Below are 25,294 nucleotides of genomic sequence, written 5' to 3'. Positions count from 1 at the left end.
CATTTGCGTTTCACGCTGGCTCAGTCGCGGCCGATGATTCCCCTCCGCTCCAACACAGGGACACAGGCAGCCTCACGCTGAGAATCGCCAAATCCAGCAGGTGAGATTGCAGGGGCCGGAGAATCGCGATAATGATTCTCCGCGATTAATCGTGCAGCTCTACCTCAGAGCCATAGCACGGATGGCTCAAAGTACCAAACAATGTCTCCCTAGGTGTGCAGTCACACGGATTGAGGTTGAGATGAAGGGGGCTCCTCATCAAATATTCATACAAACATGGAAGCAAAAATAAATGGATAATGGCATAATCCTGTGGGAAATCCTGTCTGTCAGGATCACTGACAGACAAAACAACTCTCACTTCCACCTTCTCTGTATCTTCCACCTCCTGTCCGTAGTGGAAGATACGAGAAGGTGGAAGTGAGAGTTGTTTTGTCTGTCAGTGATCCTCCAGCATACCAGTTCCGGATACGAACGCGGTGTTCGTGGAGACAGGTCCACTATCCACAGCCTCAATGTGAGTGCGTGTATATGTGATATATAATTTCCAAGGTTTCCCACAGGATTATGCCATTATCCATTTATTTTTGCTTCCATGTTTGTATGAATATTTGATGAGGAGCCCCCTTCATCTCAACCTCAATCCGTGCGACTGCACCCCTAGGGAGACATTGTTTGGTACTTTGAGCCATCCGTGCTATGGCTCTGAGGTGAGCATCTAGTACCACAAGAGGTGTGCGCACCGAAGTCTGCCTACTTTCACACTGGACTGTCTTCTGGGATGTCACTATTTTAAATGGACTTTTTTCACGTATTTTTGTTATACATTGTTTCTGTACACAGTTATTTTAGTTTGTGTAAGCTATTCTGTTCACATCCGTCCACCTTTACTACTGTGTTTCTGGTTTATCCAGCCTGGTACATTCGTGTCACACGTGACTGTCTTCTGGGATGTCTATTTTAAATATACTTTTTTCACGTATTTTTGTTATACACTGTTTCTGTACACAGATATTTTAGTTTGTGTAAGCTACTGTTTGGTTCACATCCGTGCACCTTTACTACTGTGTTTCTGGTTTATCCAGCCTGGTACATTTGTGTCACTTTATGTTCACATTATATGCTGTTTATTCACCTCTCTTTCCCTGTAATAGTCACCTAGTATTTATTTATTTATGTATTTCACTTTAGGGTTACCTACCTGTTAGGTATTGAGATCCCCCTTCTATTAGTTCACAGCGCTTCACCATCACTTTCCATATTTGCATTTTTTTCTGTGTAAGGCAGACTTTAAGGTGATTGCAGCAGTGCCCCCCGGTGTCCAGTACAGATAGCGCAAGAGTACTACTACCTCCTACATTTAAAATGTTGGTTGTAACATGACAAAATGTGGAAAATTTCAAAAGGGGCATGAATACTTTTTCAAGGCACTGTAGTAAGAGGCATGGCAAGTTTTTTTTCCCCACAAATGAGGAAAAAATTTCATTAACCAGTTACTTCTCTCACACGAGGTAGGCATATTTGCAAATAGATTTTCTTCTTTAGCAGAGGCCCTATAGAATAAAATGGTGGGTTTTGCAATTTTTTTATGTCACAGAAAAAATACACTAATACATTTAAATGCACCCAAACACAATATAATATACAGATTGGGGGGGTATAGCGTTGCACCAAGTATGGTATTTAACCACTTCAATACCAGGCACTTCCCCCCTTCCTGCCCAGAATAATTTTCTGATTTCCACGCCGTCACACTTTAAATAACTGCGTGGTCATGCAACACTGTAACCAAAATTTAATTTTCTTTCCACAAATAGAGCATTCTTTTGGTGGTATTGGATTACCTCCACGGTTTTAATTTTTTGTGCTATAAACATAAAACTTAAAATTTAGAAAAATAAAAAAACTGATGGGCACTGATAGGTGGCACTGGATGGGCAGCACGGATGAGGAGCTACCGACAGGCAACTCAAGGGCACTGACAGGCACTACTGATAGGGCAATGGACAGGCGTTCTTTGTGGGGCACAGGCTGGCAGGTGATGGGCAACTGTGATGGGGGCTGCACGGATAACGTGCTGATTATCAGTGCAGACCCCCCCCCCCCCCTACCTCCTCCTCATGAACCAAGGAAAGACGTTTATCGACACATCCTGGGTCATGCGATAATCAGCTGTGATTGGTCACAGCTGATAACATAGGAAGCCTTTGTAAGAGGCTCCATACCACGATCAGAGTTGCGGCGTGTCAGACTGACACCTGTTATGCGACGTCTGATCAGGATAACTAAACCACTTTGCCGACTTCATATTGCTATATGGTGGGCGGCAAGTGGTTAAAAATTGTGGTGAGGCCAATCAGAGAGCTCATATCTCTATCTGTGATGCGCTGTGTCCAAATCATTGGATGAGTTATCACGGAATGAGGCCACGCCCAGGCACACGTTCTGACAGGACATACAGGTACATTCAGTCAGAATGGCGCATGTTCCATGTTTTGTGGCCGGGTGGGAAGTGGTTATCGTACTGTAGTTTGTGGCCGTTACAGGGGCGTACCCATTAAAGTTTGAAATGCTGGGTATCCATTTACTCGGCGGAACATATTTTATGTTTTACCAAATATTTTTTGGGGATTCTTCAGCGGTTTTGTGACATCAGTGGGTCAAAGGAGGGGGAAAAGTATGTGTACTCCTGTGACCCAGAAGGGAAGTAGGACCATGAAAACTTTTTCCATACTTCTATTGACAGCGTGAGGAGAAAAAAAAGGCGATCACCGGCTTGTGTAAGGGACATCGATCCCGAAGAGAGTGAGGCAATTCTGCCTCATCTGTGCAGTCAGTACCCCCTGCCATTGCCACCTGCAAGTGCCCACAGTGCCACCTATCAATGCTCACCAGTGGTGCCAATCAGTGCCACCTAGCAGTGCTGCCTATCAGAGTAATTTACCAGTGCTGATCAGTGCCCATCACTGCCAGCTATCAATGCCACCCATTAGTGCCACTTTTAAGCGCAAAGGAGAACAATTACCAGTTTGCCCAATTTTTTAACCAAATATAATTTTATTTTTGTTAAAAATAAAATAAAAAATAAATACAGAAAGAGGTGATCAAATACCACCAAAAGAAAGCTCTATTTGTGGGGGGGAACAAATATATAAAAATTTCATTTGGGTACAGTGTTGTATGACCGCACAATTGTCATTCAAAGTGCATCAGCGCTGAAAATTGGTCTGGGCCGGGGGGGGGGGGTCGGGGGGTAAGTGCCCAGTAAGCAAGTGGTTAAATAAATTCAAAACAAAGTCTTGCCTGAAAGCAGACATCGTTTCTGCCACTGTGGAACTCTAGAGAGTGGATAGTGGGAGAGTAGGTGGGTGGGATTCATCTCTAAAATCCAAAGGTGTGAAGTTTTAAAGGTCAGAGTGTGTCTGAGGCTTAAAGGGGTCGTAAAGGTTTGTTTTTTATTTTCTAAATAGGTTCCTTTAAGCTAGTGCATTGTTGGTTTACGTACCCTTTCCTTCAATTTCCCTTCTAAATGTTTTTTTCTTTGTTTGAATTTCTCACTTCCTGTTCCTCCTCAGTAAGCTGTTCTGGCTGACTAACCCCCCCGCCAGAACAGCTCTGATGATGGGGTAAGCTCTTTAAGCCCAGCCGTGGGGTCGCACGTGCACAAGACCCGGTCCGAAGCTCCGCGGCCGCGGGACCCGATCGCCGCTGAAGTCCCGCGATGGGTCCTCCGGAGCTTTAGAACGGGGAGAGGTGTGTGTAAACACACCTTCCCTGTTCTTTGTTGTGGCAGTGTCATTGATCGTGTGTTCCCTGTTATAGGGAAACACGATCAATGACGTCACACGTCCAGCACTGCCCCCCTACAGTTAGAAACACATATGAGGTCACACTTAACCCCTAAAGCATCCCCTAGTAGTTAACTCCCAAACTGCAATTGTCATTTTCACAGTAAATGCATTCTTATAGCATTTTTTGCTGTGAAAATGACAATGGTCCCAAAAATGTTTTAAAATTGTCCGATGTGTCCATCCGTTTACCTTTTCTGCGTCGCACAAAGACACGGGGGTTGGAACCAAAGATCTCAAGTTTGGACTCATCAGACCAAAGCACAGATTTCCACTGGTCTAATGTCCATTCCTTGTGTTCTTTAGCCCAAACAAGTCTCTTCTGCTTGTTGCCTTTCTTTAGCAGTGGTTTCCTAGCAGATATTCTACCATGAAGGCCTGATTCACACAGTCTCCTCTTAACAGTTCTAGAGATGTGTCTGCTGCAAAAGGTGGCTACTTTGAAGAACCTAGATGAAATATATTTTCAGTTGTTTCACACTTTTTTGTTATGTAGAATTCCATAGTCATGAAAATAAAGAAAACTCTTTGAATGAGAAGGTGTGTCCAAACTTTTGGTCTGTACTGTATATACATACATACATACATACATTATATATATATATATATATATATATATATATATATATATATATATATATATATATATATATATATATATACACACACACACACACACACACACACAAACATATACACACATACATATATATATATGTAACACACATACGCCAATTCATATAGTGCATATCTATACATTTATCAGACACAAAGGTCTGCTTTACAGGCATTATAAGTGGCGGCTGGTGCTCAACATCAAAATTCGCTATTGTCACACAAAAGGGTGGGCTCGGGGCGCAGAGCCCATCCTTTTTTTTTTAAGCCAATTAAAGCCTCAGGCTTCGAATATGCTTTAAAAAAAAAACCCTCATTGAAATTCATGCGGCCGGCGCCACCCACATGTAGAATAAGGGGCCGACACCTGTGCGCACCCTATGGATGGGCAGCCACTGAGGCATATTCATATAAAACCGGGCACCAAGTTTGTTTTTACTATTTTTGGACACATGCTTGTTTCATGCTTTTCTTAAAAGCCAATATGTATCCTATTATGAATGAGCAGAATTTGGTGGCTTGTAAGAAGCCGCTCTCCTAATTTTTGTCCTTTGGCTGTAATGAAATCACAACTATTACTGTCAAAATTACAATGCATATAAAAAGTCTGTAAAAAATACATTTTTCAGATCACTTTTAAAATCACTTGATTTTTTCCACCTTTAATATGACCCATAATATCTGCAATACAATTTAAAAAAAATGGAGGGGGGGAAACTGTCAATACATGTTTTTTTTACAATAATGTGGTTGCACATATATGCACACCCCGGAACGAATACTTTGCTGAAGCACTTTTTGATTTTATGACAGAATTCGGTCTTTTAGGGTAGAAGCACGGCACTTATTGCCTTGGGAATCTTTGCCCACTCTTTCCTTGAAAAAGTTCTCCATATCTGTAAGACTTGGCCATCTGTGCCCAGTCCTCTTCAGGTCACCCCACAGATTTTCAAATAGGATTCGGGTCTGGGCTCTGGCTGGGACTTAACAAAACTTTGATTTTCTGTTGAAGCCATTCTTTTGTTGATTTGGAGTTGCAATCATGCTGAAGGGTCAAATTCCTCCCCAGCTTCAGCTATTCAGCAGAGCCAAAATTGCCTGATACATGGAACTGTTCAGAAGATCTTGACTAAAACCCCAGAAGAAAAATCGCCTCAAAGCATAATGCTGCCACCACCACGCTTCAGTGTGGGTACAGTGGGGTTTTTTTGCGACAAAAAATACTTTTTGGAATTGTGGTAAAAAAATTCTATCTATTCTCAGACCAGAACACATTTTCCCACATGTGTTTGGCAGACATAATGTAGGTTTTTGCAAAACGTAGCTGAGCTTGTAGCTTTTTCCTTAGTAAAAAAAAAGGCTTCCCATCTTGCCACCCTACCACACAAGCCCAGATACATTTTGTTATGTTACAGCCTTATTTCAAAATGGATTAAATTCATACATTTTACAAAACAATACCCCATAAAGACAAGAAAAAAGCTTGTTTGAAATCTTTGCAAATTAAAGGATATGTACAGGCCAAAGTTCGTGGGTCACAGGAGTGCAGTTTGTTTTTCCACTCCTTCAAACAGTTTTCAGCAGAGAGCAAGCTGAAGTCGGCTCTCTGCTGATGTCACAGAGTAGGTGTCCAGGCTCCGCATCATCATGACCATGATCCGCCAGATCCCTGGACCAACACCCAGCTCAGCGAGCCACAGAGAGCCTGAGCCGGCTGCTCCAGCCCCCTCAACAGCCCAGCGGTCCAGTGAGCTAGGAGGGGGCAGAGCTCTCAGCCCACGGAGCTGTGAGAACCAAGTGATCAGCGGTGTTCGATCGCTCAGTTCTCAGTATTATAGGTGTCGGGGGCACAGATGTAGCATCCATCTAGGTAAACACACACACACACACACACACACACACTTCTATTAAAAAATAAAAAAATGTACACAAGTATTCACAGCCTTTGCAATGACACTCAGATGCATCCTGTTTCCACAGATCATCCTTGAGATGTTTCTACAACTTTGAATCCAAATGTGGTAAATTTAGTTGATTGAACATGATTTGTAAAGGCACACACCTGTCTATACACAGTTAACAGTGCACATCAGAGCACAACCAAATCCATGAAGTCCAAGGAATTGTCTGTAGACCTCAGAGACAGGATTCTAATCGGGGCACAGATCTGGGAAAGGGTAAAAAAAAAATTCTGCAGCATCAAAGGTCCCAGTAAACAGTGGCCTTCATCATCCATGAATGGAAATAGTTGGGAACCACTAGGACTATTCCGAGAACGGACTGTCTGGCCAAACAGTGATCAGAGAAGGGCCTTAGTCAGAGAGGTGACCAATAACCCAATGGTCAATCTGACAGAGCTCCGTCATTTCTCTGTGGAGAGCGGAGAACCTTCCAGAGGAACAACCCACTCTACAGCACTCCACAAATCAGGCCTGTATGATAGAGTGGTCAGAAAAAAAGCCACTCTTCAGTAAAAGGCACATTTCTGGAGGGAACCAGGCACCGCTCATCACCTGGCCAATACCATCCTTACAGTGAAGCATGGTGGTGACAGCAACATGCTGTGGGAATGTTTTTTAGTGGCAGCCACTGGGAGACTAGTCAGGATCGAAAAATGAATGCAGCAATGTACAGTGACATCCTTGATGGAAACCTGCTATATAAAATCGGAAAATGGCTGTGCACCGACGCTCCCCATTCAACCCCATGAAGTTAAGAGGTCCTGCCAAGAAGAAATGGAAAAATTCCCCAAAAATAAGTGTGCCAAGCTTGTAGGATCATACTCAAAAAGACTTGAGGCTGCAATTGGTGCCAAAGGTGCTTCAACAAAGTATTGAGCAAAGGCTGCGAATACTGATGTGATTGCAAATTTATTAAATATAAAAAATGAAACAAAGATTTCAAACAAACTTCATTCATGGGGTATCATTTGTAGAATTTTTAGGACTATAATAAATGTAATTTATTTTGGAATAAGGCTGTAACATAACAAAATGTGGAAAATGTGAAGCGCTGTGAATACTTTCTGGATGCACTGTATATGTAGAATACGGTAGACTGTTGCCACATGTAGAACACAATCAGTACTGTAAGCCTCTTGCAAGGCTCCTGGACCAATTTATTTTTTTTTTTTAATAATCAATTCTGGTGTAATGTCACTGTCCCATATTCTCCACTTGCTGAGGACAGTCTTCAATGTGTCCCATGGTATATCTAATGCCCTGGAAAAGTTTTGAACCTTCTCCTGACCGATATCTTCCAACAATGAGATCCCTTTGATGCTTTGTAGGTTTCTTTGTGGACAATGAAAAAAGGGGGTATAGTACTACGCTGCCCAAAATTGTGAAATAAACAAAAAAGCTGTCAGCACCAACAAACTGAAAATTTGTGACAAGGTATGGAAAAAAATAAATAAAAGTGCAGCGCTGATGGTGAACCAAAGTGATATAAAGCAAACGGAATGAAATATAGAATGTAAAAAAATTAGTGGACAATGGCTTTTGCTATAATAACCAGCTGCGTAAATGTCAGGAAAATCCAATCAAACTTTATATGGAATTAATTAAAGTCACTTTCATTGATGGCAGGTGTGTACTGACATTTAACTTAAGTTTGGATGTGACTGAACACAGCCACATTCCTAAAATTATAAGCGCGTTGTACACCTATGCAACTGCACTTTTATTTTATATTTTTTTCACCACAAAACAATTATTTCAGTTTGCTTTTAATTGAGTTGCACAGATTATAGGTCACTTGTAAAAAAGTGGAAAAAAATCTAAAGTGGTTTATCTTGGTCTGGTTACATTTAAAAAACCTAGCATTTTTACATGACTTTTTATATCAACTGTATATGCTTTACAGAAACACGTCATTTCTTACCCTATCCCGAAAAAGGATCAAATTAAAAAATATATAATTTTAGTATTGTGATACAAGAGCTCAAGGTAGTCCACATAAGCAGAATGCACAAAAATAAATTACCTTTGTTGGACTACTTCAAGGTCCTCCAGCTTTTCTGGGATCTCCAAACCATTAAGCCACTGCTCCTTCTCATCGATCCAAAGAATACAAGCATCAGCCTCACTGAACATTTTATGAAGCGCCAGAGAGTCTTGCAGTGCTTGCTTACGGTGGGCAGCTAGGGCTACCAGCTCTTCATATCGCTGTTCCAAAGCAGGGAGTCTTCCATCAACTTCAGGAGATTGGGCATAAGCTTGTGGCAGAAAACGAGCTTGTTCATGCAAGGTGTCAATAGCTGGTCGATGGTTGAGTATCTCCTCTTCAACATCCTTATGTTTCTTAATTAATGTCTGTGTGGAGTATTCATCATGGCCCACATCATTTGTAGTAACCAAGCGCAAGGTATCCAAAATCCAAACTTCAGCATCATTGGCATCAGCTTGGAACTGATAATAACTGTAGGCCTCCTTCATTCTACGTTCCCTGTCTTCAGCCAAAGCTTCAAGCTCTTTCCATTGACCTCTGACATCTGCTATCTTTTCTTTAATCTCACTGGCTCCAAAGTGACCCTCTGCAATCAGTTTTTCACCCTCAGCTGCTGTTAGGCACAAAGGTCCATAACGTCCACTCATTTCATCACGGAAAGCATTATGTTTACTTAGGAGTCTCAGCGAGCTCGTGAGGTCCTTCCCCTGGTCATCGGATAGCAGAAGGCGACTTTGTTCCCGTATCCAGGCCTCCTCCTCACCCATATCCCAGAAAAATTTCCAAAGTCGACGGGACTCTTCCAATTTTGACCTTCGTGCTGCAGAGAGTTCACATAATTCTGCATAGCGCTGCTCTAAAAGTTGGACTCTCTTTCTCACTAGCTCTGGATCACAAGGTTTGTAACCTAGAATAAAATGGAAATATACAATTTTGCATTGAATCTCACCGTCATAAAAATGGCAACTTTAGTCGATAAAATTTCTACTTTAGCTATACCTTCATCATCTGACATAAACTTCTGAGCAACTGTCCGAACGGATTTTACACGTTCTGCTTGCACAGAAATATCAGCCTCCACTAGAGTATGAGTTTGGAGCAAATCTTCCACCCCATGAAGGTGCTTTCCATAATCTTCAGACTGAAGTCGACCCTGGGTAGAAAGAACCATTAGCAGGCTCTAAATGTACCACACATCTATTTAGTAAGGAGATAAACATTTTAGAAGATTTTGATCTCATTTCATACCTTCATATCATCTGTCCAGTCCATGAGATATAATAGATCCTGAAACATCCTCTGCAACTCTAGATTCATTAGAAGCCTCTGACGTCTGGCTGCTACCAATTCCTTTAAGTAATCCCATAACCGTGATACATTGCATTTGCGAGCCAAAATTCTTCGAATGTCATGATAATTCTCTGCTTCCAATTCATCCGCAACTGCATTTACAGCTTGAACCCGCTCACTGTATGCAATGATGTCCGTCTCAATAGCTTCATGCTTTCGCACTGCAGCTTCAACTGCAGCCAAGTCTAAGCCAAAGTTATCCTATCAGATAAGAGAAGGAGGAAAAAATAAAAAAATGTCTTTCCAGAGTCGACATAGAAATAACACTAATCCAAGCATTGTGACCGCTACAATGACACAAAAAAAAAAAAAAAAGACAACTAGTCAATTTCAAATGAAAAAAAAAAAGAAGGATATAGTTCATTAGTTACCAACAGTATTAAAAAAGGTACCCTTTGTAGAGGACTGCTACAATATAATAAACTTTACACCCAGTTGAAGTACCTGTGAGACAAGACGCTGATTTTCACTGAGCCAGGTTTCTCTCATTGCTGCCTTACGGTCAAATCTGGCTGCCAATTGCTCTAACTTTTCCTGGCGAATCAGTTCATTGCGCAATGCAAGTTCTCTTTCATGCTCAGCTTTCTCGAGGCGTTCCCAAGACTAAACAAAATAAAGGTTATTTTTAAAAACTGCGACAAAAGGCTTAAAAATCCAAACACTAAATTTTGTTAATCATCAATTACCTTGTTTATATCCGATATAAGCTTTCCTTCTCTTGGTGTATACACTTTTTGATTATTTGCTCTCATTTTGCTTTGGATGGTAAAAAGAAGAACTTCCAAATTCCCTTTCTCTGTAAACCTAAACAAAATCAGAAAGAACTGTACATTAGAATATGTAATATGACTATCGTTTAAATACCCAATATGTTTATTCACCAAAAAAGAAAAATGGTCTGCCAACTAAATAATGATCCTTGTTTTTGAAAATACTGTATACTTGAAGTGTCAATTTTTTTTTTTTTTTTTCAAATGTTTATTGTATTTTTCAAAGATACACAATAAAGCACAAATAAGAGTCATAACAATACAACAGTTTCTCAGTCATACTTTGTGTTCAACAGTGTGCCTGGGTAGGCTTCAAATTATCATTTTACTAAACAGTAACCATATAGGGCCTTAGTCCAGTTGGATAGTGGTCAGATGCTTAAAACAAGTAACTAGCAATGTTTACCCCAACGGGATCATGCTGTAAACAAGGGATTATGGCTCATTATCTTATATTATAAAATCAAAATAAAGGGGTATCAAAGGAAGGAGGGGAAGGCGAGTTGGAAGTTATCTTTTACATCCGGTCTAGTTTAGGAGTGTAGTCATTCAGGAACATACTTAATAATTGATTAAATTCTTCAGAAAATTTGAGGCCCTAGGATGAGTAATCCATTCATTCCAATTTTTAATGAATTTACTTATGGTTCCTTTCCTATGTGCTAACATTAGCTCATAGTGAGCCTGATTATTGAGTCTCTGGACAACATCAGATAAGTTAGGTGCGAAGGTAGTTTCCATAGTTTCGTTATGGTGAGTCTCGCTGCTGTAAGGAAGTTGGCAACTATAGTTCTAAATTGAGGAGGATAGACATCTAGATTTAAACCTAGTAGGGTTAATTCAGGTGTGAGTATTTTTAGATTACCAGTGAAGGATACGATAGAGGATACATTATTCCAGAAGCTAGATAAGGTTTTACAATCCCAGAGGGTATGTAACAAATTGCCAGTGTGGGATTCACATCTCCAGCATATGGAGGAGGAGCTAGGGAATATTTTGGATAGTCTGTAAGGGGTCAAATACCAGCGGTTTAGTATTTTCTGGGCGTTCTCCCAATGTTCTACACATGCAGAAGAAGAACTGTTAATATGGATGGCTTTTTGCCATTCTTCCCACGTAAAGGTTTGTGATAGATCCTCCTCCCATTATTTTATAGGGAGTGAAGAATTCCCACAGCGCCCTAGGGAGCTCCACACTTTTCTTTGGGTCAAAGTTTTCATTGAACGGTTTGGCTATGAGTTTATTCGTTATTTTATGTATGTTATCGGGTGATAGCTGATCAAAAAAATTGATTCCCTGTTTGGACCAGGGTGTGGTAGTAATTCTTACTTTACAGTAATCGATTACTCATAGTGGAAAAAGTGTGATCAAAAAAAGGCACCCTATTGATTCACACCTCTGCGCTCAGGACCAGAACAAAAATAGAAATCACAGCTGCTGTTCTAAAATATCAGTATGAAAAAAATATATATAACGTGTTTAAATCAATAAAACAAAAATTATATATAAACAGCGCTCAAGTGTGTGTGAACCACACTGTGAAAAGAAATAATTCAATATAAGTGCAAATGAATCAAAAACCTGTGATGAAAGTGTTCATAGGAAAACAAAGTTCATGGGAGAGCAAAAAGGAAAAACACTTCTTTCTCTCTTTCAAGGTGCAAAATCTTCAAAACATATTCAAAGCAATCTTCCACCACACCCGATGTGAAAAATAGTGAGTCCTCCACCAATAGAAATGGCCACTCACCGGAACAATATGCCTAGCACTCTCGTGTTTTGGCACAGTAGCTTTGTTATAATTAGTTTTAATCAGCAGGCGAGCTTCCGTTCCCAGACAGGTGGACAAATAAGATCCTCATAAATGAAGAAAGTGTGACATAGTGTAATACCGTAAAAGCAATTTAATAACAAACCACAAACAAATTCTTCAAAAAATGCACTCACACAATGCCAACATTTAAAAGCGTGAAAATACACAGCAAAGATTCCTCAATATTGTGCAGCTGAAATGCAACGGTCACGGCGGACCCAGAAATAAACCAGGCAACTCACACCACTCGATCCCCACACTGTGTTGGAAGTAAAAATGAAGCTGGCGTGAAGGCAAACCGAACGCCGGTCACTGGCGAACAAACACACGACTGTCCTGGCTTCTCACGTTGGCAATTGGTCACTGATCAGATGATAACCAAGCCCCCGACATGTTTCGTCATAAAATTTGACTTATTCATGGGATGAGGTCATATATCTGAGCTTTACTATTTATATAATGGTGGGTACACTTAAAAAATTAAGGGAGAAAATGATTCACCTGTGCATTGACTCAATCCTCCAATCAGATGACCCAAATGTCAGATGTCATTTCCTGTGCGACGTCTCTGGGTGTTGGTGAGTCCACCAATGAGGATCTTAATCACCCATCCGTCGAATCCTAGAACTCGATGACAATCGTCGCTTCTAAAAGACGTGTCTCCCATCTGACAGCCTCCTCCAATCACCGCAGATGGTGTTACTGGACGGAGGTCTGTCACTCATGACCGCGGCGTGTGGGCGGAAGTATCCCCACCGCGGCGACGAGTGGGAAGCACGTCCCTACAGGGAAGATTGGGAGCCTCCTATTGAGGGTGGTACAATACCTTCCTCCTCCAATCATCTCCGTCGGCAATGTTGGGCGGAAGTGCGTCATCAGAGGACTCACACTGTGGGCGGAAGTCCCCCCACCGCGGCGACCAATGAGACACACAGCCCAAATGCCTTCTCTAAGAGGTGGTGCAGTGTCAGCAGTAGAGGTCATGCTGTCTTACCTCATAATTGTTTTGGCAATACACTCGCCTAGTGCTACAGAGGGAGGCAAATCCCACGCAGCACAGAGCAATCCAGATAACAATACTACCAATGCATCTTCAGCCGGAACAAATACATCGGATCACAGTATTATGCATATATCATATGAAGAATGGAAAATAAATAAAATAAATATAAAAAGACTACGAATTTGTATAAAAATAGATGTTAAAACCATGGAAACAATAATATCAAATGTTAAGAAATCATTGGTGATACCAAATGTTACAAAACAATTCTATATATTAAAAAAATAAGAATCCATAAATATAGAGATAATGGGTATTAAGCCCAAACTATATGTATGAATAGAGCCGGAAATATATCATTAGGAAAATGGAATATAATATGTCTAATTCTATATGGAGCCCACAACAGCTGGAGGGCCCAACTCCCAGTGAAGGGGTAAACTTCTAATCCATAAAAAAAAAAATTAGGAGCACACTGAAAGTTAAGACCAAGGGGTAATTAACCCCTTGCGGCCTCCTTTATGTTGGCAGAACAAAACGGTTACTCAGGATTCGAATATCAGAGCATTTGGCCAACATAAGGAATGTCTACAAATACCATAGCGTATCTGTCCATTTTAAGGAGAAACAGTCAGGATCCCACACTTGCCCAATTTTGTGGAATCGACTGCGTTTATCCCAATTGGAGAGGGTCCAATAGGGTAAGGGACTTGTCACAGCGAGAGACATCCTGGATATTTGCCCTCAAAAGTCTCTTCCCGCAGGATATGAATATTGAATTAGATAAGAATAGTTTCATTAATAATTCCTAAATTAACTATTATCAGTGGTCCTTTACTCCTTATTGTATTTTGATTTACTCAGGAGGGGTTAATTACCCCTTGGTCTTAACTTTCAGTGTGCCCCTAATTTTTATTTTTATGGATTAGAAGTTTACCCCTTCACTGGGAGTTGGGCCCTCCAGCTGTTGTGGGCTCCATATAGAATTAGACATATTATATTCCATTTTCCTAATGATATATTTCCGGCTCTATTCATACATATAGTTTGGGCTTAATACCCATTATCTCTATATTTATGGATTCTTATTTTTTTAATATATAGAATTGTTTTGTAACATTTGGTATCACCAATGATTTCTTAACATTTGATATTGTTTCCATGGTTTTAACATCTATTTTTATACAAATTCGTAGTCTTTTTATATTTATTTTATTTATTTTTCCATTCTTCATATGATATATGCATAATACTGTGATCCGATGTATTTGTTCCGGCTGAAGATGCATTGGTAGTATTGTTATCTGGATTGCTCTGTGCTGCGTGGGATTTGCCTCCCTCTGTAGCACTAGGCGAGTGTATTGCCAAAACAATTATGAGGTAAGACAGCATGACCTCTACTGCTGACACTGCACCACCTCTTAGAGGAGGCATTTGGGCTGTGTGTCATTGGTCGCCGCGGTGGGGGGACTTCCGCCCACAGTGCGAGTCCTCTGATGACGCACTTCCGCCCAACATTGCCGACGGAGATGATTGGAGGAGGAAGGTATTGTACCACCCTCAATAGGAGGCTCCCAATCTTCCCTGTAGGGACGTGCTTCCCACTCGTCGCCACGGTGGGGATACTTCCGCCCACACGCCGCGGTCATGAGTGACAGACCTCCGTCCAGTAACACCATCTGCGGTGATTGGAGGAGGCCGTCAGATGGGAGACACGTCTTTTAGAAGCGACGATCGTCATCGAGTTTTAGGATTCGACGGATGGGTGATTAAGATCCTCATTGGTGGACTCACCAACACCCAGAGACGTCGCACAGGAAATGACATCTGACATTTGGGTCATCTGATTGGAGGATTGAGTCAATGCACAGGTGAATAATTTTCTCCCTTAATTTTTTAAGTGTACCCACCATTATATAAATAGTAAAGCTCAGATATATGACCTCATCCCATGAATAAGTCAAATTTTACGACGAAACATGTCGGGGGCTTGGTTATCATCTGATCAGTGACCAATTGCCAACGTGAGAAGCCAGGACAGTCGTGTGTTTGTTCGCCAGTGACCGGCGTTCGGTTTGCCTTCACGCCAGCTTCATTTTTACTTCCAACACAGTGTGGGGATCGAGTGGTGAGTTGCCTGGTTTATTTCTGGGTCCGCCGTGACCGTTGCATTTCAGCCGCACAATATTGAGGAATCTTTGCTGTGTATTTTCACGCTTTTAAATTTTGGCATTGTGTGACTGCATTTTTTGAAGAATTTGTTTGTGGTTTGTTATTAAATTGCTTTTACGGTATTACACTATGTCACACTTTCTTCATTTATGAGGATCTTATTTGTCCACCTATCTGGGAACGGAAGCTCGCCTGCTGATTAAAACTAATTATAACAAAGCTACTGTGCCAAAACACGAGAGTGCTAGGCATATTGTTCCGGTGAGTGGCCATTTCTATTGGTGGAGGACTCACTATTTTTCACATCGGGTGTGGTGGAAGATTGATTTGAATATGTTTTGAAGATTTTGCACCTTGAAAGAGAGAAAGAAGTGTTTTTCCTTTTTGCTCTCCCATGAACTTTATGTTTTCCTATGAACACTTTCATCACGGGTTTTTGATTCATTTGCATTTATATTGAATTATTATTTCTTTTCACAGTGTGGTTCACACACACTTGAGCGCTGTTTATATATAATTTTTGTTTTATTGATTACTCAGTGGTATTGGCATTAGGACTGGGTTATATGTCGGCTGTAATTTTGTTAGAGCAAACTTCCAGGCTGCCAGAGTAGCTTTAATTGTTAGGAAGTTGGGTGTATTAATTTTTGGTAGAGCATAGTAGGCCATGGCAAGGGAAAATAGATCCTTCCCTTTAGACACTTCTCGTTCAATGTTCAACCATAATTTATCATTTGAATATCTGAACCAGTATCTCATTTGATCAAGGAGTGAGGCGAAGTAATATAGGTGTAAATCTGGGAGGTTTAGGCCTCCTTTAGCTTTAACCAATGACATAGTAGATAAAAGCAATTCTAGGTTTCTTTCCCAACCAGACCAAGTTGCTCAATTTCGAGTTAATTTGTGTGAAAAATTTAGTCGGTAATGGGATGGGGAGGGAGGTAATATAGAATTTTTGGTAACGTCTTCATTTTAAAGGCTGCTATTCTTCCAATCCAAGATAGTTGTGTCTTTTTAATAGACTGTGTATCTTGAGTGATTTAAGTCAATAAGGAGGGATAATTTGCTTCATACAGTTTATTAGGTGGGTAAGTAAGTTGAATCCCAAGATAGGTAATGGAGGTGTTGTCCCAATTGTAGCTAGATTGTTGTTTTAGTTTAACAACTAGGTCTGGTGGGATGTTCATAGGTAGTACAAAACATTTACTGTGATTAATCTTATAATAAGAGACCGATCCAAATTTATCTAGGATAGCGGTTACATCTTCTAGTAGTGTGTCGGTAGCGGATAAAGTTAAAAGAACGTCGTCCGCGAATAATCCCAATTTATGTTCTATTTGACCGACCTTGATTCCTACGATATTGGGGTTAGATCTTAGAGATATCGCGAGTGGTTCAATTGCTAATGAGAATATAATGGGTGATAAGGGGCATACCTGTCTAGTACCGTTTGAGAGACTAAACTGTTTAGATATACTTCCCGATGTAAATACCCTAGCAGATGGTGTAGTATAGAGAGACATTATGGCTCCAAAAATAAATCCTGTGAGACCAAATTTCTTAAGGGTTTCCGCTACATATCCCCAGTGCACTCTGTCGAATGCCTTCTCCGCATCCAGTCCGAGGACCAGAGAAGGCATCCGACCGCGCTCTACATGGCTAAGTAGAAATAATCATCCGTCTGGTGCTATCTGGGCCTTGACGTCCCTTCACGATTCCAACTTGATCTGGTTCAATCAGATAAGGAGTAATTTCTAATAGTCGATTAGCTAGAACCTTAGCAAAAAAAAATTAAATCAGAAGTAGCGAGATAGGTCTATAATTAGTTGGAGACGTCGGGTCTTTCCCTTGCTTTGGTATTGTGATGATAATTGCTTCAAGCATTTCCTTAGGGAATGAGCGGGTGTTGACAGCTTGATTAAACAATCTGGTCAAGTATGGAGAAAGCATATTTTCAAATGCCTTAAAGTATTCACTAGATAGGTCATCTGCACCGGGCGCTTTATTTAGTGGTAACATTGAGATTACTTTTTTGATTTAATTTACTGTTACAGGATCATTAAATTTTTCTAATGTAGCGGAATCTACCGTAGGGATGTTAAGTTTATCAAGAAATTTGGTTATATCTTTTAGGGTTGGTTGGGTGACAGTTTGATCTTCTTTTAGATTATATAGGCCCTCATAGTATTCTGCAAACGCATCAGCTATACTCTGTGGGTTATACAATACTTTTCCTGACTTGTGGTGAACAAATTCATGGATTTTCTGTTTGTTCTGTCCAATACGTAGTTGCATGGCAAGTAACTTACCCGCTTTATTTCCTTGGGAGTAGTGGTTTAGTTTTCGTTTTTTTAGGTATTTTTCATGATCAGATATCAAAGTCGCTCTAAGCTCGTGTCTGGCTTCATTAAGTTGTTGGAGGAGGAGGATGTGTTTGGGGGCTAGCTTGTGTTCCTTCTCTAATTTGTCTATTTTCACTAATAGATTATTTACCTCCTGTGACCGCCTTTTTTTCCCCCTAGATGTCAATTGTATCAGCATTTCTATGGAGAAAGCTTTGTGGGCACACCATATACTAGAGATAGAGACTTCGTCGTTGTCATTAAATTTAAAATATTCTTCTAGTCTTTCCTTCATCTCCGCCAGAGCTCCTTGTATGTATTGTTCCTCCAAAGAACATGCTTGGAATTTTGTTGGGCTAGATCAATAATTAAAGAGATTGGAGCATGGTCAGACCATGTTATGTTATGTATATGGGCATCTGGTTTTCTGGAGGAGAGCTCTGTCAGTGATGAAGAAGTCGATCCTAGAATAGGATTTATGGACATTTGAATAGAACGTAAAGTCCTTTTCTGTTGCGTGGAGACACCTCCAAGGATCATGGAGGTCTTGTGAGAAGATGTTCTTCAAACCTCTTCGTTTGGATTGGATCCCTTTAGTGGTGTCCAGAGTAGGGTCCATCGTTGCATTAAAGTCCCCACATAAGAGAATATTGCCTTTTTGTATTTTCTTTGTTATTGTGATAACTTTTTGAAGGAATTGTTGTGGGTGCGTAGATATGGACTAATGTTAGAATTGTATTTTCAATCTTTGCAACCGGTATTACATACCGTCCTTGTCGGTCAATTTTTGAGTCCAAAAGTTGAAAGGAGATCGAATCCTTGATGATCGTCAGGACTTTTTTTTCTTACTGTTGTGAGATGCGAAGATATGCGGGAATTTAGGGTGTGAAAATTGAGGAGGGTTGTCTCTTGCAAAATGCGATTCTTGAATGCAGAGTATGTCGCATCCGAATTTTAGGGCATTATTCCATAGGGCTTTTCTTTTGAAGGGGCTGTTGAGGCCCTTCGCATTTAATGAGTAGTTTTAGATTAGGCATAGCGAATAATTTTCATATAGATGAATTGTATGCGTATCGAATGTAGTAAAGGTAAAGCGTGTCCTACAGAACTTCCATGAAAATAGAAGATTGTATGATATTGCTTGTGAGGGGGGGAGGGAAGGAAATTAGGATCAGGGTAAAAAACAGAGACAAAAACAAAAAATAACATGTAAAAACAAGCGAGTTGTCGAGCAACTCTTGTGTGAATAAATGTGTGCACTCTCGTTGTGGGGGCTTTGTTAATCATAGATCAGGGGTTCAGGATAGGGACTCCCTGGCATTCATGCGCCTGAGGAACTTAGGCCATGATAAACTAGAGAGAAAAGAGACAAGAATTTTTATACCGGCGGTTGTGTCATCCATGACTGACGTTCCAAGGAGGGGTCAGTTTTTCTTTGGTGGTTCCATCGATCGGGGTACTTTCATCATTTGGGAGTAGATTCCATTTTTTCATAATCTTGAGGCCATCTTCTAGTGTGTGTATTGTATGAGACATGTTACCTTTTTCCACAGATAGTTTGGTTGGAAAACCCCATCTATAAATTAATTTGTGGTTTGGAAGTATTTTGGAGATCGGATTCATGTTTTTCCGCGCCAAGATAGTAGCTTGGGAAAGATCGGAGTATAGGATAATTCCCGCGTAGGGGTCTGGTAGTGGTGCATGTCGTCTTGCAAAATGCATTAGCATGTCTTTTGTCTGGAAAAAATGGATCTTGGCGATCACATCTCTCGGAAGTTTCGCTGGGATGTGCGAGGGCTAAGGAAGTCTGTGAGCTCTGTCGATCACTAGATCTTGTTTTTGCAATGAGGGGATAAGGTCCACGAACATTTTTTGCAAAATGATTCTTAGGTCATAATTTTTTTAAGTTTTCAGGGATGCCGCGGAATTTAATATTGTTTCGCCTAGACCTATCCGAGGTCTGAGACTTTAAGCTTCAGTTGCCTGACTTCTTACTCAAGAGCAAAATGGTCATCAACTAATTCATTATGGGCGTCAGTGAAGTCATTCATTTTGTTTTCAACATAGTCCACTCTTTCACCCAAATCTCCTATTTCCGCTTTAGATTTTTGCATAAATACTCTCATGTCATGTTGGATCGCTCCATGCAATGATTTTAGCATTTCCTTCATATCAGTGTCAAGCATTGCTTTGCCAGAGGTGGGGAAGGAGTCCAATTGTACCTCATAGGGGTTAATATCAGCAACAGAATCACAGTCTATTTCAATGTCACTTACTGTATCTCCAGATGACACTTTTCTCCTTTGTTTTACAGGGCTGATGAAGTCTGATTCAAAGGCTTCATGTTGTTCCTTCTCAGGCTGCTGCAACATCAGAGCCTGTGTCTCTCTCCTCACAGCGTTGCCTGTCAGCTTGTGTGTGTGTGTGTGTGTGTATGATGGAGGAGGCGCCATCTTTTTTCTTAGGGGATTCGGCCGGACTGATAAACAACCCCAATTTGCGGGGTTTCTTGCGGGAATTACGTTTCTCCATAATGCTGGAGATGTTCTCTGTCCTCTCCGGATCGATACTGTGTCCTCGGGCGTGCTTTTCGTCGCTGCTAGCTGCTTCAGGGAGGTATTAGAACACGGAGCTCTAGCAGTGAGCTTCCATACAGATTCCCTGCCGGCCACCCAGAGTAATTTTCTTTTTTTTTAGTAGACCCCGCTGAGTATATTCACTCCTCCATTTATCCGGGTGACCGTCACGGAGACAAAGTAAGATGAAATCCAAATTTTGAGTCAAGTAGTGGAGAAAAATCTTTTAATGAGCACAAATGTTCTGATGACAACTGTCCAAGATGGCAAGTCCCCACACAGTCTTCAATAAGTGGAATAGGAGGAATAGGCTTTACACTCACTTTAATAACAATTAAAAAAAATAATTCTGCATTCTACATAAACTGGTACAACATAGCCAGTTTTACATTTTGGCATAAGCGCATGTGGCAGACAAAGGCGTAAAGTAGAAATCTGGTCAAAACCTAATCTTAAAACCTTCTCCAACCCCCATTCTAAACCCTATGCCAACTACAACGCAAAGGAAAGATAATCTAGGGTGCTCCGGTCTGGTTACATGATCAACTCCCATTGCTGGCTTCAGGGGAGATTAGGGACAGCAGATGCCCCATAATAATTCTGGGGGTGATGTCACTACCCATGTTCTGCAGGCATTGTCGCTGCTCTTTCCTCTCCCCTGAAGCTAGCCACTGGGGATATCAAGTAAACAGATTGCACTTAGATTGGATAAGTATACACATCTTTCCTTTTTTATGGTAGTTAGTATAGGGCTTAGAATGGGTGTGGGAGTAGGTTTAACCACTTCCATACCAGGCACTTACGCACCTTCCCGCTCAAGCCAATTTTCAGCACTGTCGCACTTTGAATGGCAATTGCGCGGTCATGCTACACTGTACCCAAACAAAATAGGCGTCCTTTTTTCCCCACAAATAGAGCTTTCTTTTGGTGGTATTTGATCACCTCTGTGATTTTTTTTTGCGCAACAACTAAAACAATACTGAAAATTTTGAAACAAAAATACGTTTTTATTTTTTTCTGTTAATTTTTTTGTAAATAAGTTTTTCTCTTTCAATTACGGGCACTGATATGGCGGCACTGATGGGCACCGATGAGATGGCACTGATGGACATCGATGAGGTAGTACTGACGGGCACAGATGAGGCGGCGCTGGTATGCGGCACTGATGGGCACTCATAGGCGGCACTGATGGGCTCACATGGGCGGCACAGATGGGCACTCATGGGCGGCACAGATGGGCACTCATGGGCGGCACAGATGGGCACTCATGGGCGGCACAGATGGGCACTCATGGGCGGCACAGATGGGCACTCATGGGCGGCACAGATGGGCACTCATGGGCGGCACAGATGGGCACTCATGGGCGGCACAGATGGGCACTCATGGGCGGCACAGATGGGCACTCATGGGCGGCACAGATGGGCACTCATGGGCGGCACAGATGGGCACTCATGGGCGGCACAGATGGGCACTCATGGGCGGCACAGATGGGCACTCATGGGCGGCACAGATGGGCACTCATGGGCGGCACAGATGGGCACTCATGGGCGGCACAGATGGGCACTCATGGGCGGCACAGATGGGCACTCATGGGCGGCACAGATGGGCACTCATGGGCGGCACAGATGGGTGGCACTGATGGATACTTATGGGTGGCACAGATGGGCACTGATAGGTGGGCACTGGGCATGGATGGGCACTGTGCCCGGCACTGATGGACACTGGGGTGGCACTGATGGACACTGTGGGGCAGCACTGATTTAACCATGTTGCCAGTCAGTGCCCATTTGTGGGCACTGACTGGCATATTTTTTTTTTTAATGCTTTTTTTTTATTTATTTTTTCAGACTTTTTTTTTTTTTCATGCTTTTTTTTTTGCCCTACCCTGGTGGTCCAGGGTGGGCTTCCCTGGTGGTCCAGTGTGGTGATCCGAGGGGGGGGCTGCGCTGATAAACAATCAGCGCGAACCCCCCCCGTCAGGAGAGCCGCCGATCAGCTCTCCTGTCAGACGCGAGAGAGGAAGAGCCATCAATGGCTTTTCCTGTTTACATCGTGATCAGCTGTGATTGGACACGGCTGATCACGTGGTAAAGAGTCTCCGCCGGAGGCTCTTTACCGAGATCAGAGATGCAGGGTGTCAGATTGACACCCCGCACCACCGATCGCCGCGCTGCGCGCCCCCACGGGCGCACGCGGCATGATCCTGCAGGACGTCCATGTTTATTCTAACACCCTAGAGAATAAAATGGCGGTCGTCACAATACTTTCTCACACCGTATTTGCGCAGCCGTCTTACAATCGCACTTTTTTTGGAAAAAACACACTTTTTTAAATTAAAAAATATAACAGTAAAGTTAGCCCATTTTTTATTTTGTGAGAGATAATGTTACGCTGAGTAAATTGATGCCCAACATGTCACACTTCAAAATTGCGTCCGCTCGTGGAATGGCGACAAACTTTTACCCTTTAAAATCTCCATAGGCGACTTTTAAAAAAATTCTACAGGTTGCATGTTTTGAGTTAGAGGAGGTCTAGGGCTAGAATTATTGCTCTCGCTCTACCAATCCCAGCGATACCTTACATGTGTGCTTTGAACACCGCTTTAATATGCGGGCACTGCTCACGTATGCGTTCGCTTCTGCACACAAGCTCGGCAGGATGGGGTGCTTTCCTGGCTCCTAACTTTTTTAGCTGGCTCCTAGATTCCAAGCAAATTTGTCAAGCCCTGGCCTATCTGATTAGATGTGAGTAATCACAACAAAACAGATTGAATCGGTGTCATTCAGGAAAATTCACTGGTATAAACAATCATAATACTGTATGAAATAAAAATCCTGATCACTTCCAAGTAGTACAGTGTTATTGTTACTCAAAGGTAATGCTATATTGCTCTGGTAAGTGTGGGAAAAAAAGGCTCTATGAGCTTGCCATACCTTATCACTGGGATTTTTGCCTATTCCCTCTGGCAAAAATGCTCCAGCTCCTTTAAGTTAGATGGTTTGCGCTTGTGAACAGCAATTTTCACAGATTTTCTATTGGATTGAGGCCTGGGCTTTGACTAGGCCATTCCAACACATTTACATGTTTCCCCTTAAACCACTCAAGTGTTGCTTTAGCAGTGTGTTTGGGGTCATTGTAAGGCTGGAAGGTGAAGCGCCATCCTAGCCTCAAATCACACACAGAGTGGTACAGGTTTTGCTCACTGTATTTAGCACCATCCATCTTTCCCTCAACTCTGACCAGTTTCCCAGTCCCGACTGCTGAAAAACACCCCCACGGCATGCTGCTGCCACCACCATGTTTCACTGTGGGGATGGTGTTTTGGGTAATGTGATGTGCTGAGTTTGCACCAGACATAGCTTTTTTTTTTGATGGCCAAAAAGTTCAATTTTAGTCTCATCAGACCAGAGAACCTTCCTCCATACATTTTGGGAGTCTCCCACATGCCTTTTCGCAAACTCAAAACGTGGCATTTTGTTTTTTGAGGAAAGTAATGGCTTTCTTCTGGCCTCTCTGCCATAAAGCCCAACTCTATGGAGTGTATAGCTTATTGTCTTCCTATGTACAGATATTCCAGTCTCTGCTGTGGAACTCTGCAGCTCCTCCAGGGTTACCTTAGGTCTCTGTGCTGCCTCGCTGATTAATGCCCTCCTTGCCATGAGTTTTGGTGTGCGGCCGTCTCTTGGCAGGTTTGCTGTTGTGTCATGTTCTTCACATTTGGGTATGATAGATTTGATGGTGCTCCTAGGGATCATCAAAGATTTTGATATTTTTTTAGAACCTAACCCTGACTTGTACTTCTCAATAACATAGTCCCTTACTTGTTTGGAGAGTTCCTTGGTTTCATGGCTGTGTTTGGTTAGTCGTGCCTCTTGCTTAGGTGTTGCAGCCTCTGGGGCCTTTAAAAAAAGGTGTGTATATGTAATGACAGATCATGTGACACTTAGATTGCACACAGGTGGACATCATTTCACTAATTTTGTGACTTCTGAAGGTAATTGGTTGCACCAGAGCTTTTTATGGGCTTCATAACAAAAGGGGGTGAATACATACGCACATGACAATGAGTTTTTTTATTTCTAAAAAATAGTTTTATGTATATATTTTCAAATTTTACTTCACCAACTTAAGACTAGACTATTGTCTATGCTTCTGTCTTTCCACTCTACTATACAGCCCAGACAGATAAGGAATACGGGAGATAGCCAGCTAGTACTTGCCAGATATTCTTACAGCGCCTTTATTGTTGCTGTAGGCCGCGTCAGCCTCCCTGACCAGTTTTCTTCTCTACTTTTCATAAATTTTGGGAGGGAAAGCCAGTTCTTGGTAATGTCACTATTGTGCCATATTTTCTCCACTTGAAGACTGCCTTCACTGTGTTCCGTGGTATATCTAATGCCTTGGAAATTCTTTTGAACCCTTCTTCTGACTGATACCTTTTAACATGAAAGCCATCTGATGCTTTGGAAGCTCTCTGCAGACCATGGCTTTTGCTGTAGGAAGCGACTAAGAAATGTCAGGAAAGACCTACTAGAACAGCTTAACTTTATTTGGGGTTAATCAGAGGCACTTTGAATGATGGCAGGTGTGCACTAACATGAGTTTGAATGTGATTGCTTAATTCTGAACACAGCTACATCCCCAGTTAGAAGATGGTGTGCACACTTAAAGGGGTTGTAAAGGTAAATGTTTTTTCACCTTAATGCATCCTATGCATTAAGGTGAAAAAACATCTGACGGCCCCCCCCCCCCCCCCCCGAACCCCCGTTTTACTTACCTGACCCCTCGAAAGTCCCGCGCGCGTCCACGTGATCCTCTTCGGTTCCCAGTCTGGCCGATGATTGGCTAGGCTGGATG

General features: G+C 41.9%; 1 protein-coding gene across 1 annotated transcript in view; it reads right to left on the bottom strand.

The window, feature by feature from the left end:
* SPTBN2 (spectrin beta, non-erythrocytic 2) overlaps positions 1–25,294 on the bottom strand; it is a 904,339-nt gene that overhangs the window by 274,390 nt on the left and 604,655 nt on the right. The window contains 5 exon segments of the mRNA XM_040328797.1: positions 8,448–9,318; positions 9,411–9,564; positions 9,660–9,962; positions 10,206–10,364; positions 10,448–10,565. Of these exon segments, the coding sequence (XP_040184731.1) occupies positions 8,448–9,318; positions 9,411–9,564; positions 9,660–9,962; positions 10,206–10,364; positions 10,448–10,565 (1,605 nt within the window).

This window comes from Rana temporaria, chromosome 11, assembly GCF_905171775.1.
Source record: "Rana temporaria chromosome 11, aRanTem1.1, whole genome shotgun sequence".
NCBI classification, from domain to species: Eukaryota; Metazoa; Chordata; class Amphibia; order Anura; family Ranidae; genus Rana; species Rana temporaria.
This window is presented reverse-complemented; position numbering and strand designations above follow the sequence as displayed.